We start from the raw sequence: 26,750 nt of genomic DNA on the forward strand, positions 1-26,750 counted from the left end.
AAGGCTTACAGGTATCGCCTCTGCCCCCCCACCCCAAAGAACTTTAGTGACGGCAAGGGCTTTTGGGAAGAGGCACCTCTCCAGGAAGCAAAGAAGCAGAGGTAAGATAAGGAGTGACAGGCAAGGAGCCTAAACTCTGCAGCTGGGACTTCTGTGCAGACCCCTGGCACCTACCTTTAGAAGCCAGCTCTGAGGGAACCGCAACACATTGGAACCTGACTGACACAGGGCTTGTCCCCTCAGGGAATGATCCTGGAGGCCTTGTTGGCTGAGAATGGATACACCCCTGTCCAGCCAGCCTTTGCAGGAGAGGCCCTGGGAAGCAGAGTTCCTGAGCTCACCCCTACCTGAGCTTAGCCCCACCTGGGCTTACCTGCTACAGTGGCAGAGTGGGGAGGGCTCAGCCCGACCTTCTCCATCTTCCTCCTCAGGCCAGGCAGGAAGCTGGCAGAGGCGGGCCCACCCTTTAAGAGCAGAAGTCCACATGAGGAGCATGTGAGTGCCCATGCCGGGGCCCTCATGATCCTGGTGAGGCGATGGCCCCATGACCTCGCTCCCGGGCCAAAAAAGGAAACCAGGGCCCCATGTTGCCAGGTTGCTCGGTGTGGGATCCCATGAAAATAGCCTTGGGATCTGAGAGAGGTGGGGGAGCTAGAACTTTCCCTTTGAAGTGACCCTCCCCCCAGTCCATCCTTCCCCTGCTAGAAATGTCAGCATGGTTTGCATAATTGAGACAATTGGACATAATCGTTCTTTCAGAAGCCCCTCATCTGTGCCAGGGCCCCAGGGAGCCTGGAGAAGGCAGCACATGGCACTAGTCATCCATAATCCTTTCTCAGATCATCTGAGCTTGAGCCAGAGGTCGCAGTGAACTCCACTGCACATGCAGCGTGAGTCCCACATGACTCCCGTCCCCATCTGGGTGCTCCTAACCCCCACGGTCCCCACACTACCAGCAGCTTGCATGACCCGTATGCACAGTCCCCCTAAAACTGCTATGGGGGGGTGTGCTATAAGGATGTGCGTGGATATTCCAGCTTTCAGGAAGCTTTCTCAGACTAGCAAGAGACAGAAAACCCAAATCTTGAACTTCTCCTGTCTGCAACCCTTTAGGCAGCAACCAGGTTCCCCACACACCTGTGGGTCTCCTGGGCTGCCTCCCTCATCTCCCAGAAGAGCAGACAGACATGCAGACAGACTGGATGCAGGACAGTTAGGAAAGTTTCCATTTCACAGATGAGGACACTGAGGCCTCTGAGTGAGCACAGGATGTGGAGCAGGAACGTAATTTCACCCCATCGAGCCCTAAGGGGGTAGAGCCTGAACCAGGGACCATGTCCTCCACCGAAAGCTGCAGAAGACCATACTCACACCTGGAGGCCCCCCGGGGGGCTCAGGGAGCCTCTGACCTCCAGAGGTGGAGGTTAGACTGAGCAGGTGGACCAGGCCATTTTCTGGGGAGGGAGTCTGCCCTTTGTTTCGTCAGCTTCCTTCAGGTCTGTTCCCCCCGAGGGTGACAACCGTGTCCCAGGAAAGTGGGCCCAATAGGGGTGACTTTTTCCATGGTTTGCAGGTACACACAGCCTGTGGGGAGGGCAGCACCCACCCGGCGGCAGCTCTGGCCCAGCACCGGGGGTGTTTTCCTTGTGAACTCATGGTTGGCTCTAGATAAACAAACGGCTCCTGGCAGGAGTTCCTCCAGGGGTCAGAGCGTATCTGCAATGACAGTATTTTGGATGGCGCAGGTTGAGACAGAATTGCGGAGGCAGGGTGTTCCTGGGGTATCAAGAATCAGACTGAAAGCCTCTGGGAGGCCCCTGTGGCAGGTGATGGTCTTGCCGTCCCTGTGTCAGGCTCGTGCTCCGTCATGACTACAAAGTATAGAAGCCTGATGTCCCATGCCAGGCAGCTGCCCCGTCTCAGCCCGTCAGTCAGTGCCTCTCCCGCCAACGGATGCTATTGTCACTAGTCAATAGTGGGTCTGGGGTCAGAGAACATGGAGAGATGGAGATCTTGAGCCTTCCAAAAGTGAACAACCCTCCTTGCTGGCGCTGGCCCAGTGAGGCAGGCGACCGGAACTGCCAAGGGCAGCATGGCGGCCCGAGCCACCTGTGGCTGCCTGCGGAGAACTCCAAGTTCATCCAGTCGGAAATGAAATGTGCTCCGAGTGTACCACACGCAAGATGGCCAATGCTTTATATTGACTACATGTTGAGGTGATATTTCAGATATTTTGAGTTGAATAAAATGTATTGTTAATTTTTTTTTTTTACCCGCTTCTATTTATTTCTTTAAAGCAACTTCTGGAAAATGTAAAATGATGTCTGTGGCTCACAGCTGTGGCTCACGTTATATTCCTGTTGCCTGGTGCTAAGCTAGAGCCTGGGAAGGGGAGGGGGTCCTGAGCAGAATTCCCATATTCAGGAGGTCTCCTTCTCTGGGCATGGCACCTGGAAAGAACCCGGTGCTAGGAGATGATACACGAGAACTGTGGACACGTTGTTCATGGGTAAGGATTTTTACGTGTCCAGGGAGCAGTCTGAGCCGATGATATTAGCACTGATGTTAGTGACGAGGAAGACACATGGGGTAGTTCACTGCTGCCAGGTCCTGCCTCTTGGGGAGGGACCAACTTGATTAGTCTGCCAGCCTGGGAGGTGGTGCATTTCTTATCATGGGTCAGGAATAAAGCTGCCGAGGAGCCTAAGGAATATGCATCTTGCCTGTGATCCCAGTTGGTGAGAGGAACTAGGACGGTGACTCGTGTGATCACCAGTGTGGGCAGCAGGCAACCAGGCACCGGGGGAACAGGGAGGAACCCAGGGTGGTCCTAGTCACACTCTGTCTCTGGGGTCTTGGTTCGGGTTCCCCGCAAAGGAGACTCTGAGACAAGTCCATGATGTTTCTTGTTCTGCTCTGTGCCCTGCATTTCCTGACCAATAGTAAGATCTTGAGACCTGTTTGGATTCAGAAGCGATTTTTTGACAAGACTCACTGGTGACATGTGTCTTTCCATCAGGAGGCACCTAATGTCCACTTGTCTGCCATTTCCGATTTGGGGGGGTGTCTTGATGATGATTGCCTAGAGCCTTTGTATCACTAGAACTTGCAAAAGGGTGATCTTCAGTTCTGGCTTTCCTTCTTCATTTAGTCACTGGAATTCACTTATGAAGAGAAACCGCCTGACCAAATTGGTTAGTGTGGTTCACACAGGAAAGGCAAAAGGTTTTGGTTTCCAGAGTAATGAGTTGGTTCCCTGGCGTGATCCCAAGGTGACTAACGTGTTTCTTTTTTCAGAGTGTCAGTGTGTATGAATTCACAGATGGAAACATACTCGAAGAATTTCAATTCACAGCAGTAACTTTCCTTATTGTTGTTCAAATTGTCCCAATTTCACACGGGCCCTTGATTCCTTCTGGCACGACACCAGGAGTCTCTGAGAGCATCCTTGCTATTTGGAATGAAAAGGTGTTTCATGCTCATGTGGTACATTTCTTGCCCTAGACCTGGATGTGGCCATTTGTCCCATTGTAGTGGGGAATGGTCCTTAGAAACCAGGATCTGGGGAGTTAGCTCGTGGGTCTGGGAGACCGAAAACTGAGATCTTCTTTGCGCCCCGACAGCTGTACCCCACAGCTCTGCAGCCGTCACCATGCCACCAAATGAATATATTGAGTCACACCGGAAGCGCTATGGCTATCATTTGGATTACCATGAGAAAAAGAGAAAGAAATAAGGTCGAGAACGTTCAAAGAAGGCAAAAAGATGATTGGTCTGAAAGCTAAGCTCTACCATAAACAGCACCATGCTGAGAAAATACAGATGAAAAAGACTATCAAGATGCATGAAAAGAGAAACACCAAACAAAAGAATGATGAAAAGACTCCACAAGGAGCAGTACCTGCATATCTACTGGACAGGGAGGGACAGTCTCAAGCTAAAGTACTTTCTAATATGATTAAACAAAAATGAAAAGAGAAAGCGGGAAAATGGGAAGTTCCTTTACCCAAAGTTCGTGCCCAGGGAGAAACAGAAGTATTAAAAGTCATTCGAACAGGAAAGAGAAAGAAGAAAGCATGGAAAAGAATGGTCACTAAAGTCTGCTTTGTTGGAGATGGCTTTACTCGAAAACCACCTAAATATGAAAGATTCATTAGGCCAATGGGCTTATGTTTCAAAAAGGCCCATGTAACACATCCTGAATTGAAAGCCACCTTTAGCCTGCCAATACTTGGTGTAAAAAAAATCCTTCATCCCCACTATATACACAACTTTGGGTATTATTACCAAAGGCATGGTAATTGAGGTGAACGTGAGTGAGTTGGGCCATGTGACACAAGGAGGCAAAGTTATTTGGGGAAAATATGCCCAGGTTACCAACAATCCTGAAAATGATGGATGCATAAATGCAGTCCTACTGGTTTGACAGCAGTTCGAGACAAGTAATTCCTTATAATTACTGAAGACTACACACCAGTCAGGAAAGCAACCATTCCTGTGGTGGTTCTGGATACTACCAAACAGCCTTAACTATCTGCAGTCATCAAGAGAAGCATTTATTCTATTGTGAAAAACATTAAAATAGACATTTATTAAAATAAATGGTCTTTATTTTTGTCTTTTTAGCAAAAAAAAAAACCAGGATCTGCCTCTGAATTGAAGTGTTTCTAGTCCCTCCAGTTGGCAGAATGGTGATATTTGATATGTGTATGTACATACAATAAACATATGGTATACAACATGTAATAATTATATAACATAATTATGTATAAGATATAAAACATAGAAGAGAAAATGCACCATGAATTCATACTGACAGTTCCAATTCTAATTTAGAAACACAGCTAATTTACTTATGTCCTGATTTTATATTTGTGTCTCTTTTCACTTATGCTGAGTCTTATTCCTAATGATATTAATATAATTTGTCTTTTACTTTATCCTAGCTGCAGTTTCAAAGCAACAATGCCAATATTACCATTAATAATACAATTCCTAAGTGCAGTTTCAAACATTGTTTTATTGTTCATTTTGACCTTAGGTATATCCTGTTTGAGTTTTAAAATTACTTAAAATAATTCTTCTCTGTGAGGTTATTCTGCAAACTTAGAGACACCATTGGATTCACTTATTTAATTTTCTTTTGGATTTTTAGGAATTGGTTTTTTAATTTCATTTTTTAAATAATTTTATAAAGCATTTATATTATTGCAAAACCAAAACTGCAGATAAGATTTATTCAGAAATATCTGGCTACTGGAGCTATCTCTCACCCTTGTCTGGCCTCTCAAAAGTGAACTAAAGAAATTTTTTTAATCTTTCCATTTTAAAATATTAGCATATAATATTAACTTCATATATATATATATATCCCTCCTTTTTTTTTCACATAAATGGAAGAATATTTTGCATCTTTATTTTTCCTGGGAATTACTCAGTCTCTCCTCATTTCTTTTTCTAGTTCTATAGCCTAAATCCTTGGGTGAATGAATGAAATTTGACTCAACTGGATGGACACTTTGGTGGTTTTCAATCTTTACAAGTCTCATAACAGTTAAAAGCCATGCCACACATTCTTTAGCGCTTAGCCAGGATTCTTTAGCTTAGATGCCTAGAAGAGAGATTGCTGGAATTAACAGTAAATGGATATATAATTTTTCTAATATTATAAAATTCCCCTCCAAACAGGTTACCATTATGTATTCCACCAGCATTTTATGAGCGTTCCCCACTGCCTCATCTACAGAATATATCATGAAACTTTGGGATGTTTGCCCAACTTACTAAGAAATGGTGTCTCCATATAGTTTTGGTCTGTAGTTCTTTTTTCTTGGGCACGGTACTAATTCTTCTTTACAAGTTTGGTAGAATTTACCATAGAAACCATCTAGGCCTGGGGTATTCTTTGTGGGAAGGAGGGCAGGTATTGCATGGAGCACTGGGTATGGTGCATAAACAATAAATTTTGGAACACTGAAATAAAATAAGATTAAATTAAATTTTTTTAAAAAGGAAAAAAATAATAGTTCAATCTCTTTACTTTTTCTTTTGTAGATCAATTCAGATCGATTTCTTCTTGACTCAGTTTTAATAATTTGTGTCTTTGAAGGAATCTGTCCATTACTTCTGAATTTTCAATTTGTTGACATGATATTCTCTTATAAGCTTTCTTATTTCTTAGATAGGTGGTGGTATCCCTTCTTTCATTCTCATTTTAGTAGATTTAGTCTTCTTTCAGCACCTCCACCCTGACCCCCACCCTGTCAGTCTAACTAAGGATTTGTCAACTGTGCTGATTTTTTCAGAGAACTAACTTTCGGTTGCACTGATTTCTTGTTTTGGTTTTCTATTCTTTATTTTATTTCTTTCCATTCTAGTTTAATTTCCTTTTTTCTGTTTGATTTGATTTTAGTTTGATTTTCTTTTTTTGGTTTTGTAAAGTTGGAGGTTAGATTACTGATTTGCAATCTTTCATTATTAACATAGGTGTCTTAAGCTATCAATTTCCCTCTCACACTGCTTTAGCTACATTCTTTAAGTTACGGTATGTTGTGTTTTCATTCTTGTTCATCTTAAAGTAGTTTCTAGTTTTTCATGTGACTTTTTAACCCATTGATTGCTTAAGTGTATGTATAGTTGTGAATTTCTCAAATTTCTTTCTGTTACTGATTTTGAATTTAATTCCACTGTGGTTGGAGAACATACTTAGCATGACTTCAATCCTTTTAAACTTACTTAGGCTTGTTTCCTGGACTGGCATATGGTCTGTCCTCGACAATGTTCCATGTGAACTCAAGAGGAATATGTATTCTGCTTTTGGGTGGTGTGTTAGATGTCTGTAGGTCAGTATAGTTTTAATTTGCATTTATGTTACTATGAGTGAAGTTGGGCATCTTTTCATGTTTAAGTGCTATCTGCATTTCTACTTCTGTAAACTTTCCACATCTTCTGTTCATTTTTTAAATAGGATCTTTTTTTTAATTCTTAGAGCTTGTTTATATCAAGATGGTGAACGTGTAACTGTGATAAAGTTGGCAAATTTTTCCACCCTCTTGTCATTTGTTATTTAACTTCACTTACTTGCCTCGGCCTCCTGCTTCCTTGCTATCCAGAGTTCATCAATTTAATTCACGACTGACATCACCCTTTCTCTCTTTTTAAAAAGTTTTTATTTTAATTCCAGTTAGTTAACACACAATGTCATTAGTTTCAGGTGTACAATATAGTGATTCGACAATTCTGTACATCACCAGGTGTTCAGCAAAACAAATGCATTCCTTAACCTCCATCACCTATTTAACCCATCCTTCCACCTCCCTCTCCTTTGGTGACCATCAGTTTGTTCTGCATGGCTGAGTCTGATTTTTTATCTCTCTCTCTCTCTTTTCCCCTTTGCTCATCTGTTTAAGAAATATTTGTTTCTTAAATTCCACATATGATTGAAATCATGTGGTATTTGTCTTTCTCTGCCTGACTTATTTGCTTAACATTATACTCACTAGCTCCATCCATGTCATTGCAAATGGCAAGATTTTATCCCTTTCTAAGGCCAAATATATTCCATTGTATACGTACACCACCTCTTCTTTATCCATTCATCTGTCAATGGACACTGGGCTGCTTCCATATCTTGGCTATTATAAATAATGTTGCTATAAGCATCAGGGTGCATGCATCCCTTTGAATTAGTATTTTTGCATTCTTTGGGTAAATACCCAGTAGTGGGATTGCTGAATCATCAGGTAGTTCTATTTTTAACTTCTTGAGGAATCTCCATACTGTTTTACAGAGTGACTGTACCAGATTTGAAGTCCTTCTGACAGTACACGAGTATTCCTTTTTCTTCACATCCTTGTCAACACTTATTTTTTTCTTGTGTGGATTTTAGTGATTCTGACAAGTGTGAGGTGAGATCTCATTGTAATTTTGATTTGCATTTCCCTTGTGGTAAGTGATGATAAACATCTTTTCATGTGTTTGTTGGCCATCTGTATGTCTTTGGAGAAATGTCTGTTCATGTCTTCTGCCTTTTTAAAATTGGATTATTTGTTTTTTGTGTGTTGATTTATATAGATTCTTTATTATACTTTGAATGATAACCCTTCATCAGATATGTCATCATCCTTTTTGCACTGTGAAGAGGTGTGGGAATGACTCAAATATGACTTCCAATGTTCATAGGCTAGTATGGGAGATGTCACCTATACAAACACACTTGAAATACAAGACAGACTACAGGAAGCATTCTAATCAGACCTGCCAAGAAGTAAGATAATATATGGGAGAGAGAACTTATCAGGAGGAGCAGAGGTGCTCCAACTGGACATATCTGGGTGGCAGATTTGAGGAAAGGAGGCACTTTATGCAAAGAGCTGGAAGGGGCATAAGCAGGACCTCGGGCAGGCCTGCAGACCCTGTGACCTGAAGCATAGTTCTGAGACCAGGACGGGTGATGAGCAGGAAGGAGGAAGACCAGGCTGGGAATAAAGGGGAAGGTGGGAGATATTTGGGGATGCTGAGGGCTCAAGCTAGTACTGGCCAAGCAGAAGTTTTGTGAATTCTGACCTCAAAGTCTTGTTCTAAAGTACCTGCCTTCTCAGAGTCTTATTTGGGGTAGGACTTGTATCTGTACAACAACACATTACTCCTGGGATAGGCTGCAGAAGTGAGTTTCCACTTTCTATATTTCTGGATTGTTTATATACATTTTAAACAAGATAATGGTAAGTGCTACCTGCATATAAGGCAAAAAACAAAACAAAACAAAAAACAAGACAGTGTTGACTTTGAATGACTTAATTGGCAGACTCCCTGAAATAAAGAAGCTGAGGTGGTAGATTAAAAAGATATTATTTGTGGGGTGTCTGGGTGGCTTACTGGGGTGAGCCTCTGCCTTTGGCTCAGGTCATGATCTCGGGGTCCTGGGATCAAGTCTTCTTTGGGCTCTCTGCTTAGCAGGGAGTCTGCTTCCCCCTTTCTCTCTGCCTACTTGTGATCTCTCTCTCTATCTCTATCTCTATCAAATAAATAAATAAAATCTTTTAAAAAAAAGATATATTTGCTTTGTAAATTAAATTCACATTTCATTGAACAGTGCCTCTGCAAATGACAAAGGCTAGAGAGGAATTTAAAATCTTTGGTATTGTTATCAAAGGCTAGACGAAGGCTAGAGAGGAATTTAAAATCTTTGGTATTGTTATCAAAGGTAGTCTTAAAAAATAAATGAATGACTAGATTAGGCAGAGACCTACAAGTCTATCAGTGTTTTTGGTCACCATAAATTTGCCTCCACTTCTCTGTAAATTATCCACTGACTGGCAAATACAGTGTGTTTTTCCACTTGGGGGAACAAAGATCCTCAAACATTTGGAACACAGGCTGTGGAAACTCCAGTCTCTTGAAGGCAGAGGTCCTTCCTGGTGAGTCTCAGGAGCCAAGTTGGCCAAGATATGCTGGCCATTCTCCAAAGGATTCCCAGCCTTATCAAGAGTTAAATATTGATAGCAACCTCTTTTTATAACCCTTCTCTGTTCCACATGGCTCTAAGCTTGTGGGAGCTGGAATTCATAGTATGTCTTCATTGCTGATCATTCTGCAACGGAGGACAGAGGCTCTGGAAAGCCCACCATGGAGATACCAGTTGGAAGATCCCAAATGCACAGTGGCTCCTGTTTGATCATGACAGCTTTCTTTTCATTTTTTTCTCTTTTCTCTTCTTTTTTATTATTTTCTTTTGGCAGCGGATTATGTTGCAATGTTGGCAGATGACGTGAGCTAAGATAACAAGCACATGGGTGAAAAACCTGCCAAACATGAAACATTTTTTAGTTTCCAGAATAATCTCCGCAATGAAAATAAAGCCAGTGACTTTGCTGTAGAAATCATCCATTATGTCAAAGCTTTGTGGAAGTCTTATAGTGGTGTAAATGTCAGGAACTGGTATGGCCAGTCTGGACAAAGCAGAAGCAGTATGCCTGGAGCTGCTAAGGGTGGCCTCCTCACGGCTGGAGCTTCTGGAAGTTCCCAAAAAAGAGCACTATCTGAGCTGGTTTTCCTTCTCACAAAATTCTTGACATCTCATTCATCCACCAGTCCACCCACCACACATAAGGAGCTGGAATTACTTGTGGTAATCCCACACTACTGTTACAGTGCTGGAATCTATCCAAGTCGGAATGTAACATTCTGCCCTTTGGTGGGACCTAACGGTGTACTTCCAAATTCCAAGCATACGTTGTGGTTCATGCTTCTTAAATACTCTTCGCTGTGGAGCAATGGCAAGTCTCCCAAAATGTGAATCCAGTTATGAGAAAGTCACTTTGACCTTTTCTTCCTTTAAGATATCTGTGGTCCTGAGAAGAACTTTGGGCAGGAGCCATGGCAAGAAGTTATTTCACCTCTCTGTGACTTGGTTTAGAGCAGCTGACGCATAAGAAGAACAGATCTCTGGGAGATAAAAGATGTGCATGAGCCTCATGAAGCCAGCTGTGCCTTCTCACAGATCAGCACTGAAAGATGCCTCAGAATGTGAAGAGTTCTACAGGCTGTGCTCCCTTGACACCTGGCACAGAAGTTATTTATATTTCATGCATCATGCCTCACTGGAAAGGGAGAGCTCCTAATGGTCTTCAAGATAATTTCCTACCAGATGCATCTCTTTTGAGTAATGCTTCATAGCTACTAAAATTTGGATTTTAACCAATTTGGTTGCAATAACCCGTAAAGAAAAAATGCACTCCAGATAAAAATTTAGGCTCATCCAGTAAATCTCAGTAAAGTTTTAAACAAAAAGTTCTGGGACTAGAGTGCCCTTGTTACTTGGAATCTTTGTTTCGATTAGCAGAATGACTTTGAATTTTAATCTTTTGAGAAAAATCTTTTGAAAAGCGTCTGAAAAACAGGCCAAGGCAGGCTGCTAAGGATAAGGGTAACAAATGTGAGCAAACAGAGCTTACAGAAGTTAAGAGCTAGTTTTGCAAAGCGTGGAAACATTAGGAGAGATTCCGGCATTCTATTTTTTTAAACAGTTTTAATAGAATTCATTTTTTATTTTTTAAAAAATATTTTTACTTTTTAAAGATTTTATTTATTTATTCATGAAGGATAGAGAGACAGAGAGGCGGGGCAGAGGCAGAGAGAGGAGCAAACTCGTGCAGAGCAGGGAGCCCCATGTGGGACTCGATCCCAGACTGTGTGATCAGGACCTGAGCTGAAGGCAGATGGTTTACCTGACTGAGCCACCCAGGTTCCCCAGACTTTGTTTTTTAAAACAGTTTTAGATTTACAGAAAAATTGAGAAAATAATATCGAGAGTCTCCATATACCCTGCACTCTTCTATTATTAATACCTTATATTATTATAGTACATTTACATTATGAAATAAGAATAGATATGGTATATATTTCTATGGAAGCATATATACTATGGTATATTGTTATAATTAATGAGCCATTATTGATACATTATGATTAAGTAAACACTATATCCAGATTTCCTTAGATTTTTCTAGTGTCTATTCTTCTGTTCTAAGGATCCATATTCCATTTATTTTTTTCCAGCTTTATTGAGATACAATGGACACATAACACTGTGTAAGTTTAAGGTGTACAATGTGTTGATTGGATACCTTTATAAATTGCAAAAGGATTACTGCATTACTAGAAGCTACCGCCTCCCTCCTGTCACATGGTTACCATTTCTTTTTTGTGGTGAGAACATTTACGATCCATTCTTCTAGCAACATTCAAGTATATGACACAGAACTGTTACCATCATCACTATGCTGTACATTAGATCCCCAAACTTGTTAATGTTACAACTGGAAGTTTGTACCTTTTAACCAACATCTCCCCATTTCTCCCTACCCCTCCCCACCAGCCCCTGCTAACCACCGCTCTGTGCTCTGTTTCTCTGAGAGTCTAAAAAAGTTTAACTTTTTTAGATCCCACAAGAAGTGAGATCATTCGGTATTTGTCCCTGTCTGACTTATCTCACTTAGCATTATGCCCACAAGATCCATCCATGTTGTTGCAAATGGCAGGATTTCCTTCTGTCTCATGGCTGAATCATTCTACTTTTTAAAGATACTTATTTCTTTCCCAGTTGACTCAGAAGGCAAGCAAACAAGGAACACTTTGGTTCAAGAGATTGCTAGTAATTAGTCCCAAATTTTCCATTGTCCTGGGAAAATGCTTGGCTGAGATTTTCCTTTCTCATCATGCCCAGTTCCTTCCCCTCCAAGGGGGCAAATATACTTTTTTTTTAAGCCACTGGGATGAGGAGGAGTGGTGTCTGCTTTGAGGAGTCCCTACCTCAGAGATGCTGCTTCTTACAGTATTACTTCTGCCTGGGAGCAACATTCTTTAAACATCTAAAGTGGGCTTTTAAGAACTTGGGGCATTCTCAGAAAATGATCCCATGTGTATTAAATTGGGGCAGTTCTGCATAGTCTCTTTTCCTTTTGAAGAGTTGCAGTGCATATTAGGATATTAAAGGCTCTGAGAAGTCATGCAATGAAGAAACCTCTTTACTATTATGGAGTCCAGCATTTCCTAAATTCATTGACCTGGAGTCTTACTTTTCTTCTAAAATACTTCTAAATATCTCTCAGAGCCAAAGGAAGGACTTGGGAAACCCCAGACTCAGGTAACCATGAACTTAACCATCTGAGGAGTCCATGAACTATTCTGTGTTGGAGGAAACTTATTCCCAGAGGTCCCATTCAAAGGTCTGGAGAGTGTTTCCTGATGGTCTCTCTTGAGGGCTCTTTTGGCTTTGGTGAGATGGAATCATATCCAGTGTGGATTCTACCTAAGCAGCTCCCACTGTGACTCAACGATCTGGTTGGGGAATGGTCCCTGATAGGAGTGAATCTCCCAGCTAAATCAGCAGGAAGAGGAGGGGGGCACAAGTAACCCTGCCCCTGCCCCTACCATTTCAGACTCTAGGGAGAGCATCTGCATCCTGAGCTTCTCACTAGGCTGTGACCACTGGACTCAGGGCTCTCTCAAAGGCCACTGGTTGCACTTAGCCTTCTGTGAAAACCTGGTCTCTGGGATAGAGCTGGGCATCGGCATCAAGCTTTCTGCTCAGCAGGGAGCCTGCTTCCCCCTTTTGCTCTGTCTGCCTCTCTGCCTACTTGTGATCTCTCTCTCTGTGTCAAATAAATAAATAAAACCTAAAAAAAAAAAAAAAAAAAAAATCTGGTCTCTGTGGTTCTAGTCCCACATACACCAAACTAGCTGACTGCCTTTCCTGTGCAGGGGTCTTCAAACATGCCCTTCTACTCCCCATCTCTTTCTTGGCCTTTGACATTTTATCCAGCACATTTGCTAAGCTTGGGCCCTGCTTTCTGGGTCCAACTCGTGCTCCACATGGGGGCAGCATCTCCATTAATCCTTCCCAGCCAGCCCAGCCTGGTCACTGTGGCCCTCTCTGACTGTCACAGCACCTTCTGTCCTAGCACCCGCTGCTGTAGATGGGAACAATTGCACACAGCCCTGTGCTCCCTGCTGTACATGACCCCCCTGCCAAGAGCCTCATCATAATGCAGGAGTCCCCATGTGCCTACTAGGTGTTCAACTAGGTGTTAAATGATCTGCACAGCTCCTCACGGGTAGACATTCTTTCTGTATCATGCTACACAGCTCTGGGCTTTCCTGGAGGTTTTGCATTTGCTGCAGCCCATCTTGGAGGGCCCCACAGGAGCCTCTGCTTTGGCTATGCTTGTGGGGTTTCCACCCATACCTGACTGCCTTGCCTCTGCTCCACTGGGGGTCATCTGGCTCTCTTGCCCACTCTCACTTGCCTGCCCAGTCCCCAGCTCTGCCCCTTCTGGGAGCTGCGGAAGGACGGTAGTGGACCCCACTTACTGTTGAAAGGTCAATAGCTTTCCCCTGCCTTCACTCATCTTGCAGAGTGACCTAAGTAAGACATGCAGACCAAGTGAAGACACGAGCCCCAACCTGCAGATTCAGTATCATCAGATTCATGTCTTTCTTTTGTTTTTAAAGAATGCAGATGAAAGTCATTTTTATCTGTAATTAATTTAACCTGTTACCTATAGTTTCCACATCCCCAACATTGATAACACTTGTCTTGGTTTATTTTGTTACCATCTGAAGATGGTGTGTGCAGGCAAATATGACTACAGGCTCAGAGATGGAAATGTTTCTGAGGGGTCTACACCACCACTCTAGAAAACACTGCCCTAGGGTCAGGTCTTCCTTGGGCATAGGAAAGTGGGAAATCGCCCACATGGTCTTGGAAATTGTTTGAGGATGTCCTGGACTTAACCTGGAAACAGAGAAGAGAAAGGATGAGGAGAAGCAGTGGCTTCTCCATAGTTTGAGTGGCCCTGAGACTCCCCCTTAATAATGGAGATGCTCTCCTTCTCTTTATCCCCAGCTCATAATACCTAATAACAGTCACATCTTTTCACTTTCCTATAAAGCTCTCTAAATTAAATAAACTTAAATTTTTTTGTTACGGAAAACTGTACGTAACAAAATTTATGACTTTAACAGTTTTAAAGGATACAGCTCAGTGGCATTAAGCACATTGATATTGTTGTGTAAGCATCACCAACACCCGTCTCCAGAACTTTTCATCATCTCCATGGGAAACTCCTACCCTGGCAGCCACCCTTATACTTTCTGTCTCTATGAAATTAACTTCTCTAGGGACCTCATATAGGTAGAATCATGCAATATTTTTCCTTTTGTGACTGGCTTATTTCCCTGAGCATGATCCTCGAGGTTCATCCACGTTGTAACAAGGATCAGAATTTCCTTTCTTTTGAGGCTGAATACTATTCCATTGTATGTACAGCTCATGTTTTGCTTATCGATTCATTGGTTAATGGGCATTCTGGTTGTTTCTACCTTTTTGCTGTGACTATGTTGCTATGAACAGGTTTGGCCAAATATCCAGCCCCTGCTTTCAATTCTTTTGCATATGTACCCAGAAGTGGAATTGGTGGATCAAATGGTGATTCGATTTTTAATTTTTTTCAAGGAACTACCATACTGCTTTCCACAGCAGCTACACGATTTTATAGTTACACCAGCAATGCAGAAGATTTCTAGTTTCTCCACATCCATTTGTGGTTCTCTGTTTTTGTGTTGTTTTTAAATAATAGCCATACTAAGGGTTGTGAAGTGGAAATTAATTCATAATACAAGAGCATTGTGAGGGAGATACAATAATTGTCTCCATTTTATACATAAGACACAATGAGTCGCTATGAGATTAAGCAACTAGTTTAAGACATCACAGCTTGGGACACTTGAGTGGCTCAGTGGGTTAAAGCCTCTGCCTTTGGCTCGGGTCATGATCCCAGGGTCCTGGGATCGAGCCCCACATCGGGCTCTCTGCTCAGCAGAGAGCCTGCTTCCTCCACCCTGTCTCTCTCTCTCTCTCTCTCTCTGCCTGCCTCTCTGCCTATTTGTGATCTCTGTCTGTCAAATAAATAAGTAAATAAAATCTTTAAAAAAAAAAAAAAAGACATCACAGTTTGTAAATGGCAACTACAGAAAAAAAAATTGAGCGGTCAGTCTCCAGAGCTCTGCTCTAAGCCTACCTGCCACACTGCTTCTCTGCTGGACATACCAGATCCTGTTGAGATTTACCCTTCTTCTGTTCTGTTCTGTCACCCTGCTTCTGTTCTGTTTCTTGGTAGATATTTAGACTAAATGTTCCTCTTGAGTATTAAAATTTTATTTCATTTTATTTTTAGAGTATTAAAATTTTATTTTATATTATTTTTTGAGCATTAAGATTTTAGAGAAAGATGATTGGATGGAGCCTTTCCTGTGCCAAGGACTTTTCTCCTTAATGCTTAACACAACTCTGAGAACCAGACTCTCAAACCATGGTACATTCCCTGTGTTTGTTGTGTTGGGACCTTGAAGAGCTACTCTCTGGGGAAAAAGGTGAATAGACTAGCTTGTAGAGGAACTGTAACTCAGCTTAATGTTATATGTGTCAAAATTGATAGCCTTGGTGCTTTTATTTATAAAAGAATATCTAAAATTAATATCTAAGCTTTCACCTTAAGAAACTAGAGAAATAAGATTAAATTTAATATGAGAACAAGAAAAGAAATAAGCATAAACAATGAATCTTGGATCACTGAAAAAATAAAGTTAAATTAAAAATTTTTTTAAAGTAAAAAAAAAGAAATAATAAAAATTAGAGCAAAAATCAATGAAATTAAAAGCAGGAATCAATAGAGAAAATAAGTTGACTCAGAAGCTTGTTCTTTATAAAGAGCAATAAAATTGACCAACCTCTAATCAGGTTAACCAGGAAGAAAGAAGACACCATTACCAATATCAGTTACGAAAGAGAAGCTATCACTACTGACCCAATGGACATTAAAAGGGCAGTAAAGGAATACTGGAATATTACAAACAACTCTATGTACACAGATTTGACAACTTTGATGAAATGAATCAATTCTTGAAAGATACAAGCTATTAAAACTCACACAGGAGAAATAGATAAACTGAATAGGCTTATACCTATTCAAGAAATCAAGTCAATAATTAATAAGCTGACAACACTGCATATTATCACAGAGATGGGTTCACTGATGAGTTATATAGATTATATGGGAAGCTCATGGGTTCACTGGTGAATTAAATAATACATTTAAAGAAGAAAATATGCCAATTCTCACAGTCTTTTCCAGAAAATAGAAAAAAATGGAATACATCATGTTCTACAAATACTTGTTCTACATACTTGTTCTACAAATCCAGAATTATTCTAATACCAAACTACTACAGACCAACATCTCTCATGAACATATATGCAAAAATTCATCAACAAAATATTAGAAAATCAAATCCAATAATATATTTAAAAAGTTATATATCAAGGCTAAATGGGATTTATTCTGAGTATCCAATATTCAAAAATCAACTAATGTAATCCATGACCTTGAGAGTCTAAAAAAGGAAAATCATGTAATCATATCAACAGATGCAGAAAATGCATTTGACAAAATAATACCCATAAATCATATAAACTCTTAACAAACCAGGAATAAAGAAGAACGTCCTCAACTTGATAAAGAACATATACAAAAAAACCCTATAGCTAGCATTATACTTAAGGGTGAGAAACCAGAAACTTTTCTGCTACGATCATTAACCAAGTCAGGATGCCTCCTCTCACTACTCCTTTCAACATCATACAGAAATTAGAGCTAATGCAACAGATAATAAAATGAAACAAAAGGCATACATATTTGAAATGAAGAAATAAAACTGCTTTTGTTCCCAAATGACATGATGGTCTATGTGGAAAATTTTAAAAGGCTGAAATATATCTATATCTATATCTATATCTATATCTATATCTATATCTGTATCTGTATCTGTATCTAGATCTAGATCTAGATCTAGATCTATATCTATCTATATCTACTTTTAAGGAACTAATAGGGACACCTGGGTGGCTCAGTGGGTTAAGCCTCTGCCTTCAGCTCAGGTCATGATCTCAGGGTCCTGGGATCGAGCCCCGCATGGGACTCTCTGCTCAGCAGGAAGCCTGCTTCACCCCCTCTCTCTGCCTGCCTCTTTGTCTACTTGTGATCTGTCTGTCAAATAAATAATATCTTTAAAAAAGGAACTAATACACAATAACAGCAAAGTTACAGAATATAAGATTAGTAGATCAAAGTCTACTACTTTCTTTTCCAGAAATGAACAATTAGAATTTGGAATTAAAAATACAATGGCATTTACCTTTAGCACTAAAAAGTGAAGTACTTAGTAGTAAATCTAACAAAATATGGCAAGATCAATATGGAGAAAACTACAAAACTCTAATGGAAGAAATCCAAGAAAGGTGACCTTAGGTTTGAAGATGACTATAGATACAGTGCCAAAAGAATGATCCATGAAAGAAAAAAATTGCTAGGTTAAACTTTTTTAAAATAAAAAAAATTCTACTCTTTGAAAGACATTGTGAAAAGGATGAAAAAACAAACCAGAGCCTGGGAGAAAATATTTGCAAAACATTTCTGATAAAGGACTTACACTCAAAATATACATATAACTTTAAAAACTCAACTATAAGAAAAAAAATCCAATTAAAAATTAGACAAAAGATCTGGACATCTCACAAAAGAAGATCTACAGATGGCAAGTCAACATATGTTATCAGAAGTAGCAGGAATTGCAAATTAAAATAAAGAATACCAACACTGATATATTAGAATGATTAAAACCTTAAGAAAGAAAATATCAAATGTTACCAAGGATGTGGAACACCAGAAACATTTACTTTTGCTGGTCAGAATGTCTCGCTGGGATACAGTTTGACTTTTCTTACAGAGCTAAGCATAGTCTTACAATGTGATCCAGCAACTGAGCTCCTAGATATATACCCAAATGAATCCAAAACTCATATCCATACAAAAAACCACACAAAAATGCTTATAGCAACTTTATTCACAGTTGCTAAAACTTGAAGCAAACAATCTGTCCTTTGAAAGATAAATGAATAAGCAAACTGTGGTAGTGCCAAACAATGAAATATTACTCAGCACTAAAAAATGAGTTATCAATCCACAAAAAGACATGAGGGAAGCTTAAAGGCATATTGCTAAGTGAAAGAAGCCAGTCTGAATGGTTGTATGATCACACTATCTGAATGATAATATGATTTCAACTATGTGGCATCCTGGAAAAGGCAAAACCATGAAGGCATTAAAAAGAACAGTTGCACTGTTGGTGGGAATGCAAGTTCGTGCAGCCACTTTGGAAAACAGTGTGGAGATTCTTTAAGAAGTTAAAAATAGAGCTTCCCTGTGACCCTGGTATTGTACTACAGGGTATTTATCCCAAAGATACAGATGTTGTGAAAAGAAGGGCCATATGTACCCCAATGTTCATAGCAGCAATGTCCTCAGGCACCAAACTGTGGAAATAACCAAGATGCCCTTCAAGAGATGAATGGATAAGGAAGATGTGGTCCATATATACAATGGGGTATTCTGCCTCCATCAGAAAGGATGAATACCCAACTTTTGTATCAACATGGATGGGACTGGAGGAGATTATACTGAGTGAAGTAAGTTAAGCAGAAAATGTCAGTTATCATATGGTTCCACTTATAACATGGAGGACATGGGGAGAAGGAAAAGAAAAGTGAACTGGGGGAAATCAGAGGGGAAGACGAACCATGAGAGAGTGTGGACTCTGAGAAACAAACTGAGGGTTTTGGGGAGGCGGGTGGTGGGTTAGGTGAGCCTGGTGGTGGGTATTAAGGAGGACACGTATTGCATGGAGCACTGGGTGAGGTGCATAAACAAGAATCTTGGAAAACTGAAAAAATGAAATAAAATAAAATAAAATATTTCAAAAAATAAATAAAAATAAAAAGAACAGTTGATGCCAGAGGTTCAGTGACATGGGAGTGATATATTTGTGGAGCACAGGGCATTTTTAGGATGGGAAAACTATTCAGTATGACATTTTGATGGTGGATATATGACTGTGCATTTTTCAGAGCTCATTGAATGTACAACACAAAGAGTGAAACTTAGTGTAATCTATGAATCTTGATTAATAATAATGTATCAATATTGGTTCATCAATTTTAACAAATGTACCATATATATTGCAAGATGTTAATAATTGAGAAAATTGTGAGAAGGAGAGAGGAAGTATATGAGAATTCTCTGTATTATATGCTCCATTTTCTATAAACCTAAAACTGCTTTAAAAAATATGTTCTAGTAATTTAAAAAGCACATGACATGAATAGCATGTTGAGGGTACTAAATAGATTTAGATTTCTAAGGTCTTTGCATTGGCTAGAAGGAGGTAAAAGTACTAATTAACACTATACCTCAATAAATCAAGAATGTGTGCTGTAGTCCCAGACAAACAATAAAAGTGTAGGAAAAGATGTGATTTGCAATCCAGTAGGGAGGGAAAAGATAACAAGAAAAATACTCAATCTAAAAGAAGGCAGAAAATGAGAGAAAAGGGACATAAAACAGGTGAGAAATAGAAAGTGCAAAGACAGTATTTTTAAATAACTATATCAGAATTTATATTACATATAAATGGAATAAGTGCTATAGAGAAACACCAGAATTTTCATGCTTTATATATATTTTTAAAACCCTATCATATATCATTTGCAGGAGACTCACCTAAAATACAAGGATATAGCAAGCTTGAAACCAAAAAGATAGAAAAATGTCATAACTAATGTCCAGCAAAGCAGATGTTAAGTTAAAAAGAATGACCAAGATATGAGAAAATGTTCAGTTCACCGTGGAGTTATAAGAATTCTAAATACATATACACCTAATAACATAGCTTCGAAATACACAAAGCAAAAATTGGCAGAATCTCAAGAAGAAATCATAGTGAGAGATTTAAACATGCCTTTCTTAAAGATTGATAAGAAAACAAACAAAAGTAAAGAATAATATCATATTTGAACAGCACAATTCAAAAAATTATTAAAGAGACATTTATAAATTTCATCTAACAACAATAGGCGGCCATAGCAAAATGCATGTAGGAATGGGTTCCTTTCTCTTAGGGATACCTTCTTTGATCAACACATGTACACATAGGACCTGGGGCTCTAAGAGATGTTCCCATATTCCTCTCCCTCTCCATTTTCCTTTAGAACTCTCCTACCATCCTTTGGAAGAATTCAACATTCCAATGGTCCCTTTCTGTGGGTCTGGGTTCCAGGAGGTGGGGGCCAGGAGTTGGGAGGAGGGAGCTGATACTGGCAGTGTAGACAAGATGAATTGCTGGAAGGTTTATTCAGGTGCTAACCAGAGGAGAAATGGCTTGAGTTTTCAAAGCACTTTACAAATGTATAATCTTGAATTGAAATTAGCCTGTGGAACAGATGTGTGAGGTTATGAGGCTAAATCCCCAGGTTTTCCCACTCCTTGGAAGCTCTCTTGGGTTTCTAGGTGATTCCTGACTTAGACCGTGGAAGAAGGGATCATCTCCAAGCATATCTCACAGAATCCCCTTAGATGACCAGTCAGTTACGATGTTTCTGAGTCTCTGCCACTCCACACCTCCTGTGGGTAGCTGGCATTTGGATGTGATTCAGGGTTGTCAAAGACCTACCAGTCCAACAGGGATGGATAGTCTTCAGTTTAGCAGAAAATCATTCTACTGGTTCTGAAGGACAGGACTCGTGTAGGAGAATTTAGAACAAAGACCAACGATGCAGTCCACAGAAGAAAGGAGGTGAGCAAGGGAAGGTCAGAGAGGGCCCAGTTCTATTGCAGCCAGTGGGTGCAGCCCAGGACAGAGAGAGGGCAATGCTAACATTCCAGGGCCCAGTTCTATAGCAGCCAGTGGGTGCAGCCCAGGACAGAGAGAGAGCAATGCTAACATTCCATTTTGGTCTCACAGTTGTTCCCAAGCCTTTACTACAGCTTGATCTCATATAACTGCCTTGGCTAGGTTGTTTGGGGGAAGAGATGTTCCACAAAGTGTTCAGACCCAAGTTTGAGATAGGATGGTGCCTGGGTGGCTCAATTGGTTACATGTCTGCCTTTGGCTCAGGTCATGATCTTGGGGTCCTGGGATCAAACCCCACATTGGGTTCCCTCCTCGGCAGTGAGCCTGGTTCTCCCTCTCCCTTTGCCACTCCCTCTGCCTGTGCTCTCTCTCTAATAAAGAAATAAAATCTTAAAAAAAAATAGGGATGGTGACAAGGAGAGTTGCAGGAATATATAGGTTGGGGGTGAGTAGGCATTGGGAATTTCCAGCAATCAGCTGTGACTGGAATAGGACTTGGGCAGTGCCAGGGATTCTCAGATTCTCTGTGATTAGGAGAAATGAAGCAAAGTGTTAAAATGATGCCTGGAGTCTGGAAGTTGGGGCTTTCATGGCTAATATAGTCAATGCCTGGCATCTGTCTCCATTCTATGAAGAAGGAAAAGTGACATACTTTCCTGTTTTGCAAATGGGGAGCCTCAGACCCAGGGAGGTAGTGACTTGGCCCACATCATACAACCGGTCCATGACAGAGCCAGGACTGAAACAGAATCTTGATCAGCAAGGCCTTTGATTTGTAGACCCCCAGACCTGTACCTCCCTTCCCCATTCTGCTGACCATTGTTTCAAACAGGGAAGACAGGATGGAGAGCTTCTTCCCCGTGAACTCCAGAATGTGTCCATTGGGAATGGTGACCCTTCATTGGAGGGACAAGACCTGCCATCACCCAGGAGTGATATTTACAGTATTCAACAATGCACGTCAACATTGGTCAGTACTCAACAGTGCAACAATTGTGGGACTGAAATGGCTAACAGCATCACTATCTCACTGTCCTGGGCTGTTCCAGCGGCTGCTGTAAAATCTGCCCCCCCTACTCTTCTTGTCTTTCTCTTGTGGAACCTCAATGCTTGTCGTCGTCGTCTTCTTCTTCTTCTTTTTCTTCTTCTTCATTTTCTTCTTAAGATGGATTTATTTGTTTGAGAAAGAAAGAGAGAGAGCTGAGTGGGGAGCCTGACACAGAGCTCAAACCCAGGACCCTGAAACCATGACCTGAGCCGAAATCAAGTCAACACTTAACCTACTGAACACCCCACATGTCCCACATGTCTTTGTTCTGAATTCTCCTGTCTGAGCCCTGTTCCTTGGAGCTGGACCATCAAGGATGCTGGCTGTTCTCACCTGGCTGGACTGCACAGGTGCATACCTGTGGCACACCCCCCTTTCACCTTTCAGGAAGGTGTGCATACCATTTGGGGCCTCAGGAGTTTGGTGACATTCTTATTTCAGGTGCCTCAGCTCCCTTCCTGCCCACACCTGGGGGGAGGACAGTGCTAGACAGTGGTGACTGGCCTGTGCCACGGCTTCCCTGCTTCATGAGTCATAGAGCCACCTGCATGTCAGGCAGAGGCACAGATAGACATGCCGAAGGCAAGGCCCTCCCCCCCCCCCTCCGTCGAACAACACTCCAGACAGGATCTGGGCGCAAGACCAAAGCCAGGGCTGCCTTCATGGGCACGCAATCCATGCTGACAATTGGGTCCTGTCCTCAAAGGGGCTCTGGGCTTAGTCTTTTGCTCTGCTTTGCCGATTTAAGATTCTTAATAATTTTTGAGCAAGGGTCCGTCAGCATTTTAATTTTGCACCCGGACCCAGCAAATCTTGTGAGCATTCCTGACAAGATCCCCTCCAGCTTCAATCAAGAGTCTGCATCCAGCGCCAGCCAATGGGCACAGAGATCAGCCTTCCCAGCTTTGTGTGCTGTTGTTTTTGGTTGGGTCATTTCTCCACTGTGGACTGGTGAGGGAGAGCCCTGGGGGCTTAGCAGCTCCCTTGATCAGAAGAGGCTCGGCCTCATGGGTAGTCAGACTGGACTGTGCAGGAGAGCCCATCCCAAGAGCTATTGGGGGAACTCTCACAGTGCCTAACCCTGTGCTCACCCTTCAGCTCTGTCCAGCTGAGGAGTCCCGGGTAGGCTGGCCCTCTCCACTTTGGCAAGATCTGACAGGCCAGTTTTCTGGACCTGTCCACAGACCCACCTGTGAGCCTGGCTTCCGTCAGTCTAGCTCTCTGCTGCTCCCACCTGGCCACCTCCGGAACCAACCTGACCTCGTAGAGTTTGCTCTGGTTCGCTCACATCCTAAAAAATATAGGACCTTGCTGATATTCGACTATTTTTGGCCCACCCAAATGGCAGTTTTTAAATGGTTCGACCTAATACAATTGATCAGAAGCGTCTTACAAATCGGAGCTGAGGGACAAAAAGGAGTAAAAGACATGTCAATAAAGGACAATCCCAACAAGTAACTTCAGCACATGCAAAGGATAGTTTGGGTCTATTGCCTGTGGGAACAGCCCTAGGTGATGGCCCAGGAACTGGCTGCCCATGGGGAGTGAATAAAGCACAGCAGGGAAGCCCAGGAAAGATGAGGAGGGAGGTGTGACCAGAGGACACTGGTGGGGGGTAGGAGGCGGTCCAGGCCTTCGGCAGAGATACGCTAGGCAGCCCAGGGAAGGGAGGGAGACCTCTATCATCCCCACGCAGCCCACTGTGCTTGTGAGAGAGAGATGTTGTCTCCTCCTGTGAGGAGAGGCGAGCGGGGGGGCATCTGACCCCTGTGTGTGGTGCTTCTCCTAGTGGTTACAGAATATTGGAGAAGAGTGCAAGCCTGCTGTGGGGCAGAGACCTGGTGGGGCAATGCCCCAGATTCTGGCGGACCAACCTGGCAGGAGGAAACACATGTGAAATTCAGTCTGTGGTCAGAAACACTTGCAGATTCTATAACGTTCTGAACCTGAGTTTTCCCCACCTGTGATCTGGGAACAAAAACACCTCCCTCTTCCACGTCGCAGGTGGGGCAGGTCTCTGGAAGGGATGCATTTCCAGAGGGTCACATACCAGGATGCTTCCATATAGGCCAGGAAGTGGCCACTGCCCAGAGTTGCCTGGGTGTCCCACCCCTTCCCTGGGACCTCGGGTGCATAACCGTGACCTGGCCACCGCTGAGTTAGTTCAGGGTACATCTGGGTCCCCTAGGACCTCCGTCAGTGCCCTGCCTGGTATCTGACCTGTCTGCATCGACACTGCTGTTTACCAGGTCCCAGTGAGAAGCCAACATGACCAGACGCAGAGAAAAGATGTGGGGACTACATACACTGGCAGAATACTCATGGTATTATTACTAGTGGAGGCTGGAGGGGTTGGGAAGGGGGCCAGGGACCATGAGGATGGGGGGGGGGTCAGTGAGAGGCATTTCGGTCCCCCAGCTGCTTTCACACCCCGACACCAGGCTCAGCCCATCTCCCTCTTGCCCTCCTCGCGCTCTCTGTGAGTTTAGTGCCCTGTTTCTTCTATTACCATTCTAAAGTGATGGTGCTTGGCAGCTGTCCTCAAACAGTTGTGTTAAAACGTAAATCGCTGAGATGAGTCCCTGCTATCAACATAACCCAAAGTGATGCTCTTGGCCAGGCTTAGCAGCCAGGCCTGCTTTCCCCGGGTTCAAGGTTTTATCCACAGCCATTAATCACATGAAAGCAGATATTAAAGGAGCATTAGCCAGGCCAGCTGCTGCACCATGTCCTGGGCCATTACGGGGATTACCCTGGACTGCGCCCTCCCTGCCTCGTCCCTGGGTTGCAGAGCATCGTGCAGGGCGTCGTGCAGCCTGGGAGGGGAGATCGGGGGCTGGGGCTGGGGGTGGGGGAGGGGTGCAGGCAGTTCCACGACCCCCAAGGGTGCCTGGGCCTCCAAGCTACACACAAACTCCTGCTCCCCTGCCCTCTCCATGGCCCTCTGTCCTCCTGGCTCCCTGCAGTGAGTTACTGCCCCCAGCCTGGTAATCGCAGTGAAGGTATGCCAGGGGCTCCACAGGCAGTGGCAAACGGGCAGGTGCCCCAGTAGGCTCTAGGCGCAGAAAGGAAAGGCACACTTTGCACCTCAGGAGCCAGGAGGAGGAATGCCAGTAGGTGGCTGCTCCGTGAGCAGAGCCGTGGGCAGCAAGTTCAGCCGCAGGCCCTTGGCATGGCCTTGAAGCAGCCTGGGCGGGTGCTTCTCCGCCCAGCCCATGGTGACTCCCGAGGGCACCCTGCATGGGGGGCTAGCTGATTCAGTGCTTCTGTGGCCACTGGGTCCTGCCAAGTCCCAGCTGATAAATAGTCAGGCATATTCTTTTACTGACTCCCCAGTAAGCCCTAACTGATACTGTAATGGAGGGGCCACCGATTACCCAGCTGGGCGCACGCCCCCACCGCTCCAGCTAATGCTCCTCTTGCTGTCAACCATGATTACCAGTATTATGAAGCGCTTGGCTTCAGAGAACCCCAGGGAGTGGGCAGCTGCCCTCAGCAGAATCCCCTTCCATGTGGAGACCTCTGTCCTCGTTACCCTGAGCGGCTCCCGGCGGCTCACGGGCAGTGGGCCAGGAACTCGAGTGCACCTGCGTGTTGCTCAGTTTTCATTTCAGAGCTGCTCGGATAGTCTTAACCAAGGTGGGGATTTGCAGAGCTGAGAATTAGGCTGCAATCGGGCAAACGGAAAGAAAAGAACACCAGTGGGTAGGATGCAAAGGCCGCCCCCGCGGAGGGCTTCCTTTCCCTTGGCAGGGCCTCGATCACCAGGGAAGTGGCTCATTCATTCTCTAGCGTTTGTGGCGCTGAGACGTGAGGTGGGCAGAGGCCTGCTCTAGGGGGCTGTTGCTCCAGACTGAGAACAAACACACACACACAGGCGTCATATGAAGTACTGAGTAGGGCAGGGAGGAGAACCTAAGGAGGATGTGGGCTGGGGGTGGGGTGGCTGTCTCAGATGGGGGTGGCCCCAGTGAGCCCCACTGCTATCTGCTCAGGGCATGTCCCCGAGAGAGAGCGGCTGGTGCAGAGCCCTCAGGTGGCGCCTCAGATGGACAGGAACAGAGCTATCATGGGGCTGGGGGGCTGGGGAGTGACAGGAACGGGCCTCGCAGGATGGGGTGGGCCCAGATGAGTTCAGCAGGTTACCCCTTTCTGGGCCTCAATTTCCTCAAATGAAGGAATGGGGCTGGTTCTAAGCATCTGAAAAGCACTCATGTCCCAACGCACAGAGAAGCCGGATACAGATGACCGCATCTTTAGAAGCAAACGCTGACTGGTACCCTAGATATGCGTACACACCCTGTATACACACACAGCAGAACGCATTCACTTGAGCCCAGAGAGAGGGGTGGCAGGCTCCATAGCACACAACTAAGTGGACAGGGGAGCGGTGGGGGGG

General features: G+C 43.2%; 1 protein-coding gene and 1 pseudogene across 1 annotated transcript in view; one reads left to right on the top strand and one right to left on the bottom strand.

The window, feature by feature from the left end:
• The window catches only part of TRPM1 (transient receptor potential cation channel subfamily M member 1), a 104,987-nt gene extending 104,441 nt beyond the window's left edge, over positions 1–546 (bottom strand). The window contains exons 1-2 of the mRNA XM_059183364.1: positions 411–546; positions 175–347 (exon numbers count right to left, since the gene is read on the bottom strand). Coding sequence (XP_059039347.1) covers positions 175–347; positions 411–546 — 309 coding nt within the window. The remainder of the gene's footprint in view (positions 1–174; positions 348–410) is intronic.
• Positions 547–3,570: 3,024 nt separating this feature from the next.
• LOC131835209 (ribosome biogenesis protein NSA2 homolog) lies at positions 3,571–4,470 on the top strand (annotated as a pseudogene).
• The last annotated feature ends 22,280 nt before the right edge of the window (positions 4,471–26,750 follow it).

The sequence above is a fragment of the Mustela lutreola genome, chromosome 7 (assembly GCF_030435805.1).
Source record: "Mustela lutreola isolate mMusLut2 chromosome 7, mMusLut2.pri, whole genome shotgun sequence".
In the NCBI taxonomy this organism is placed as follows: Eukaryota; Metazoa; Chordata; class Mammalia; order Carnivora; family Mustelidae; genus Mustela; species Mustela lutreola.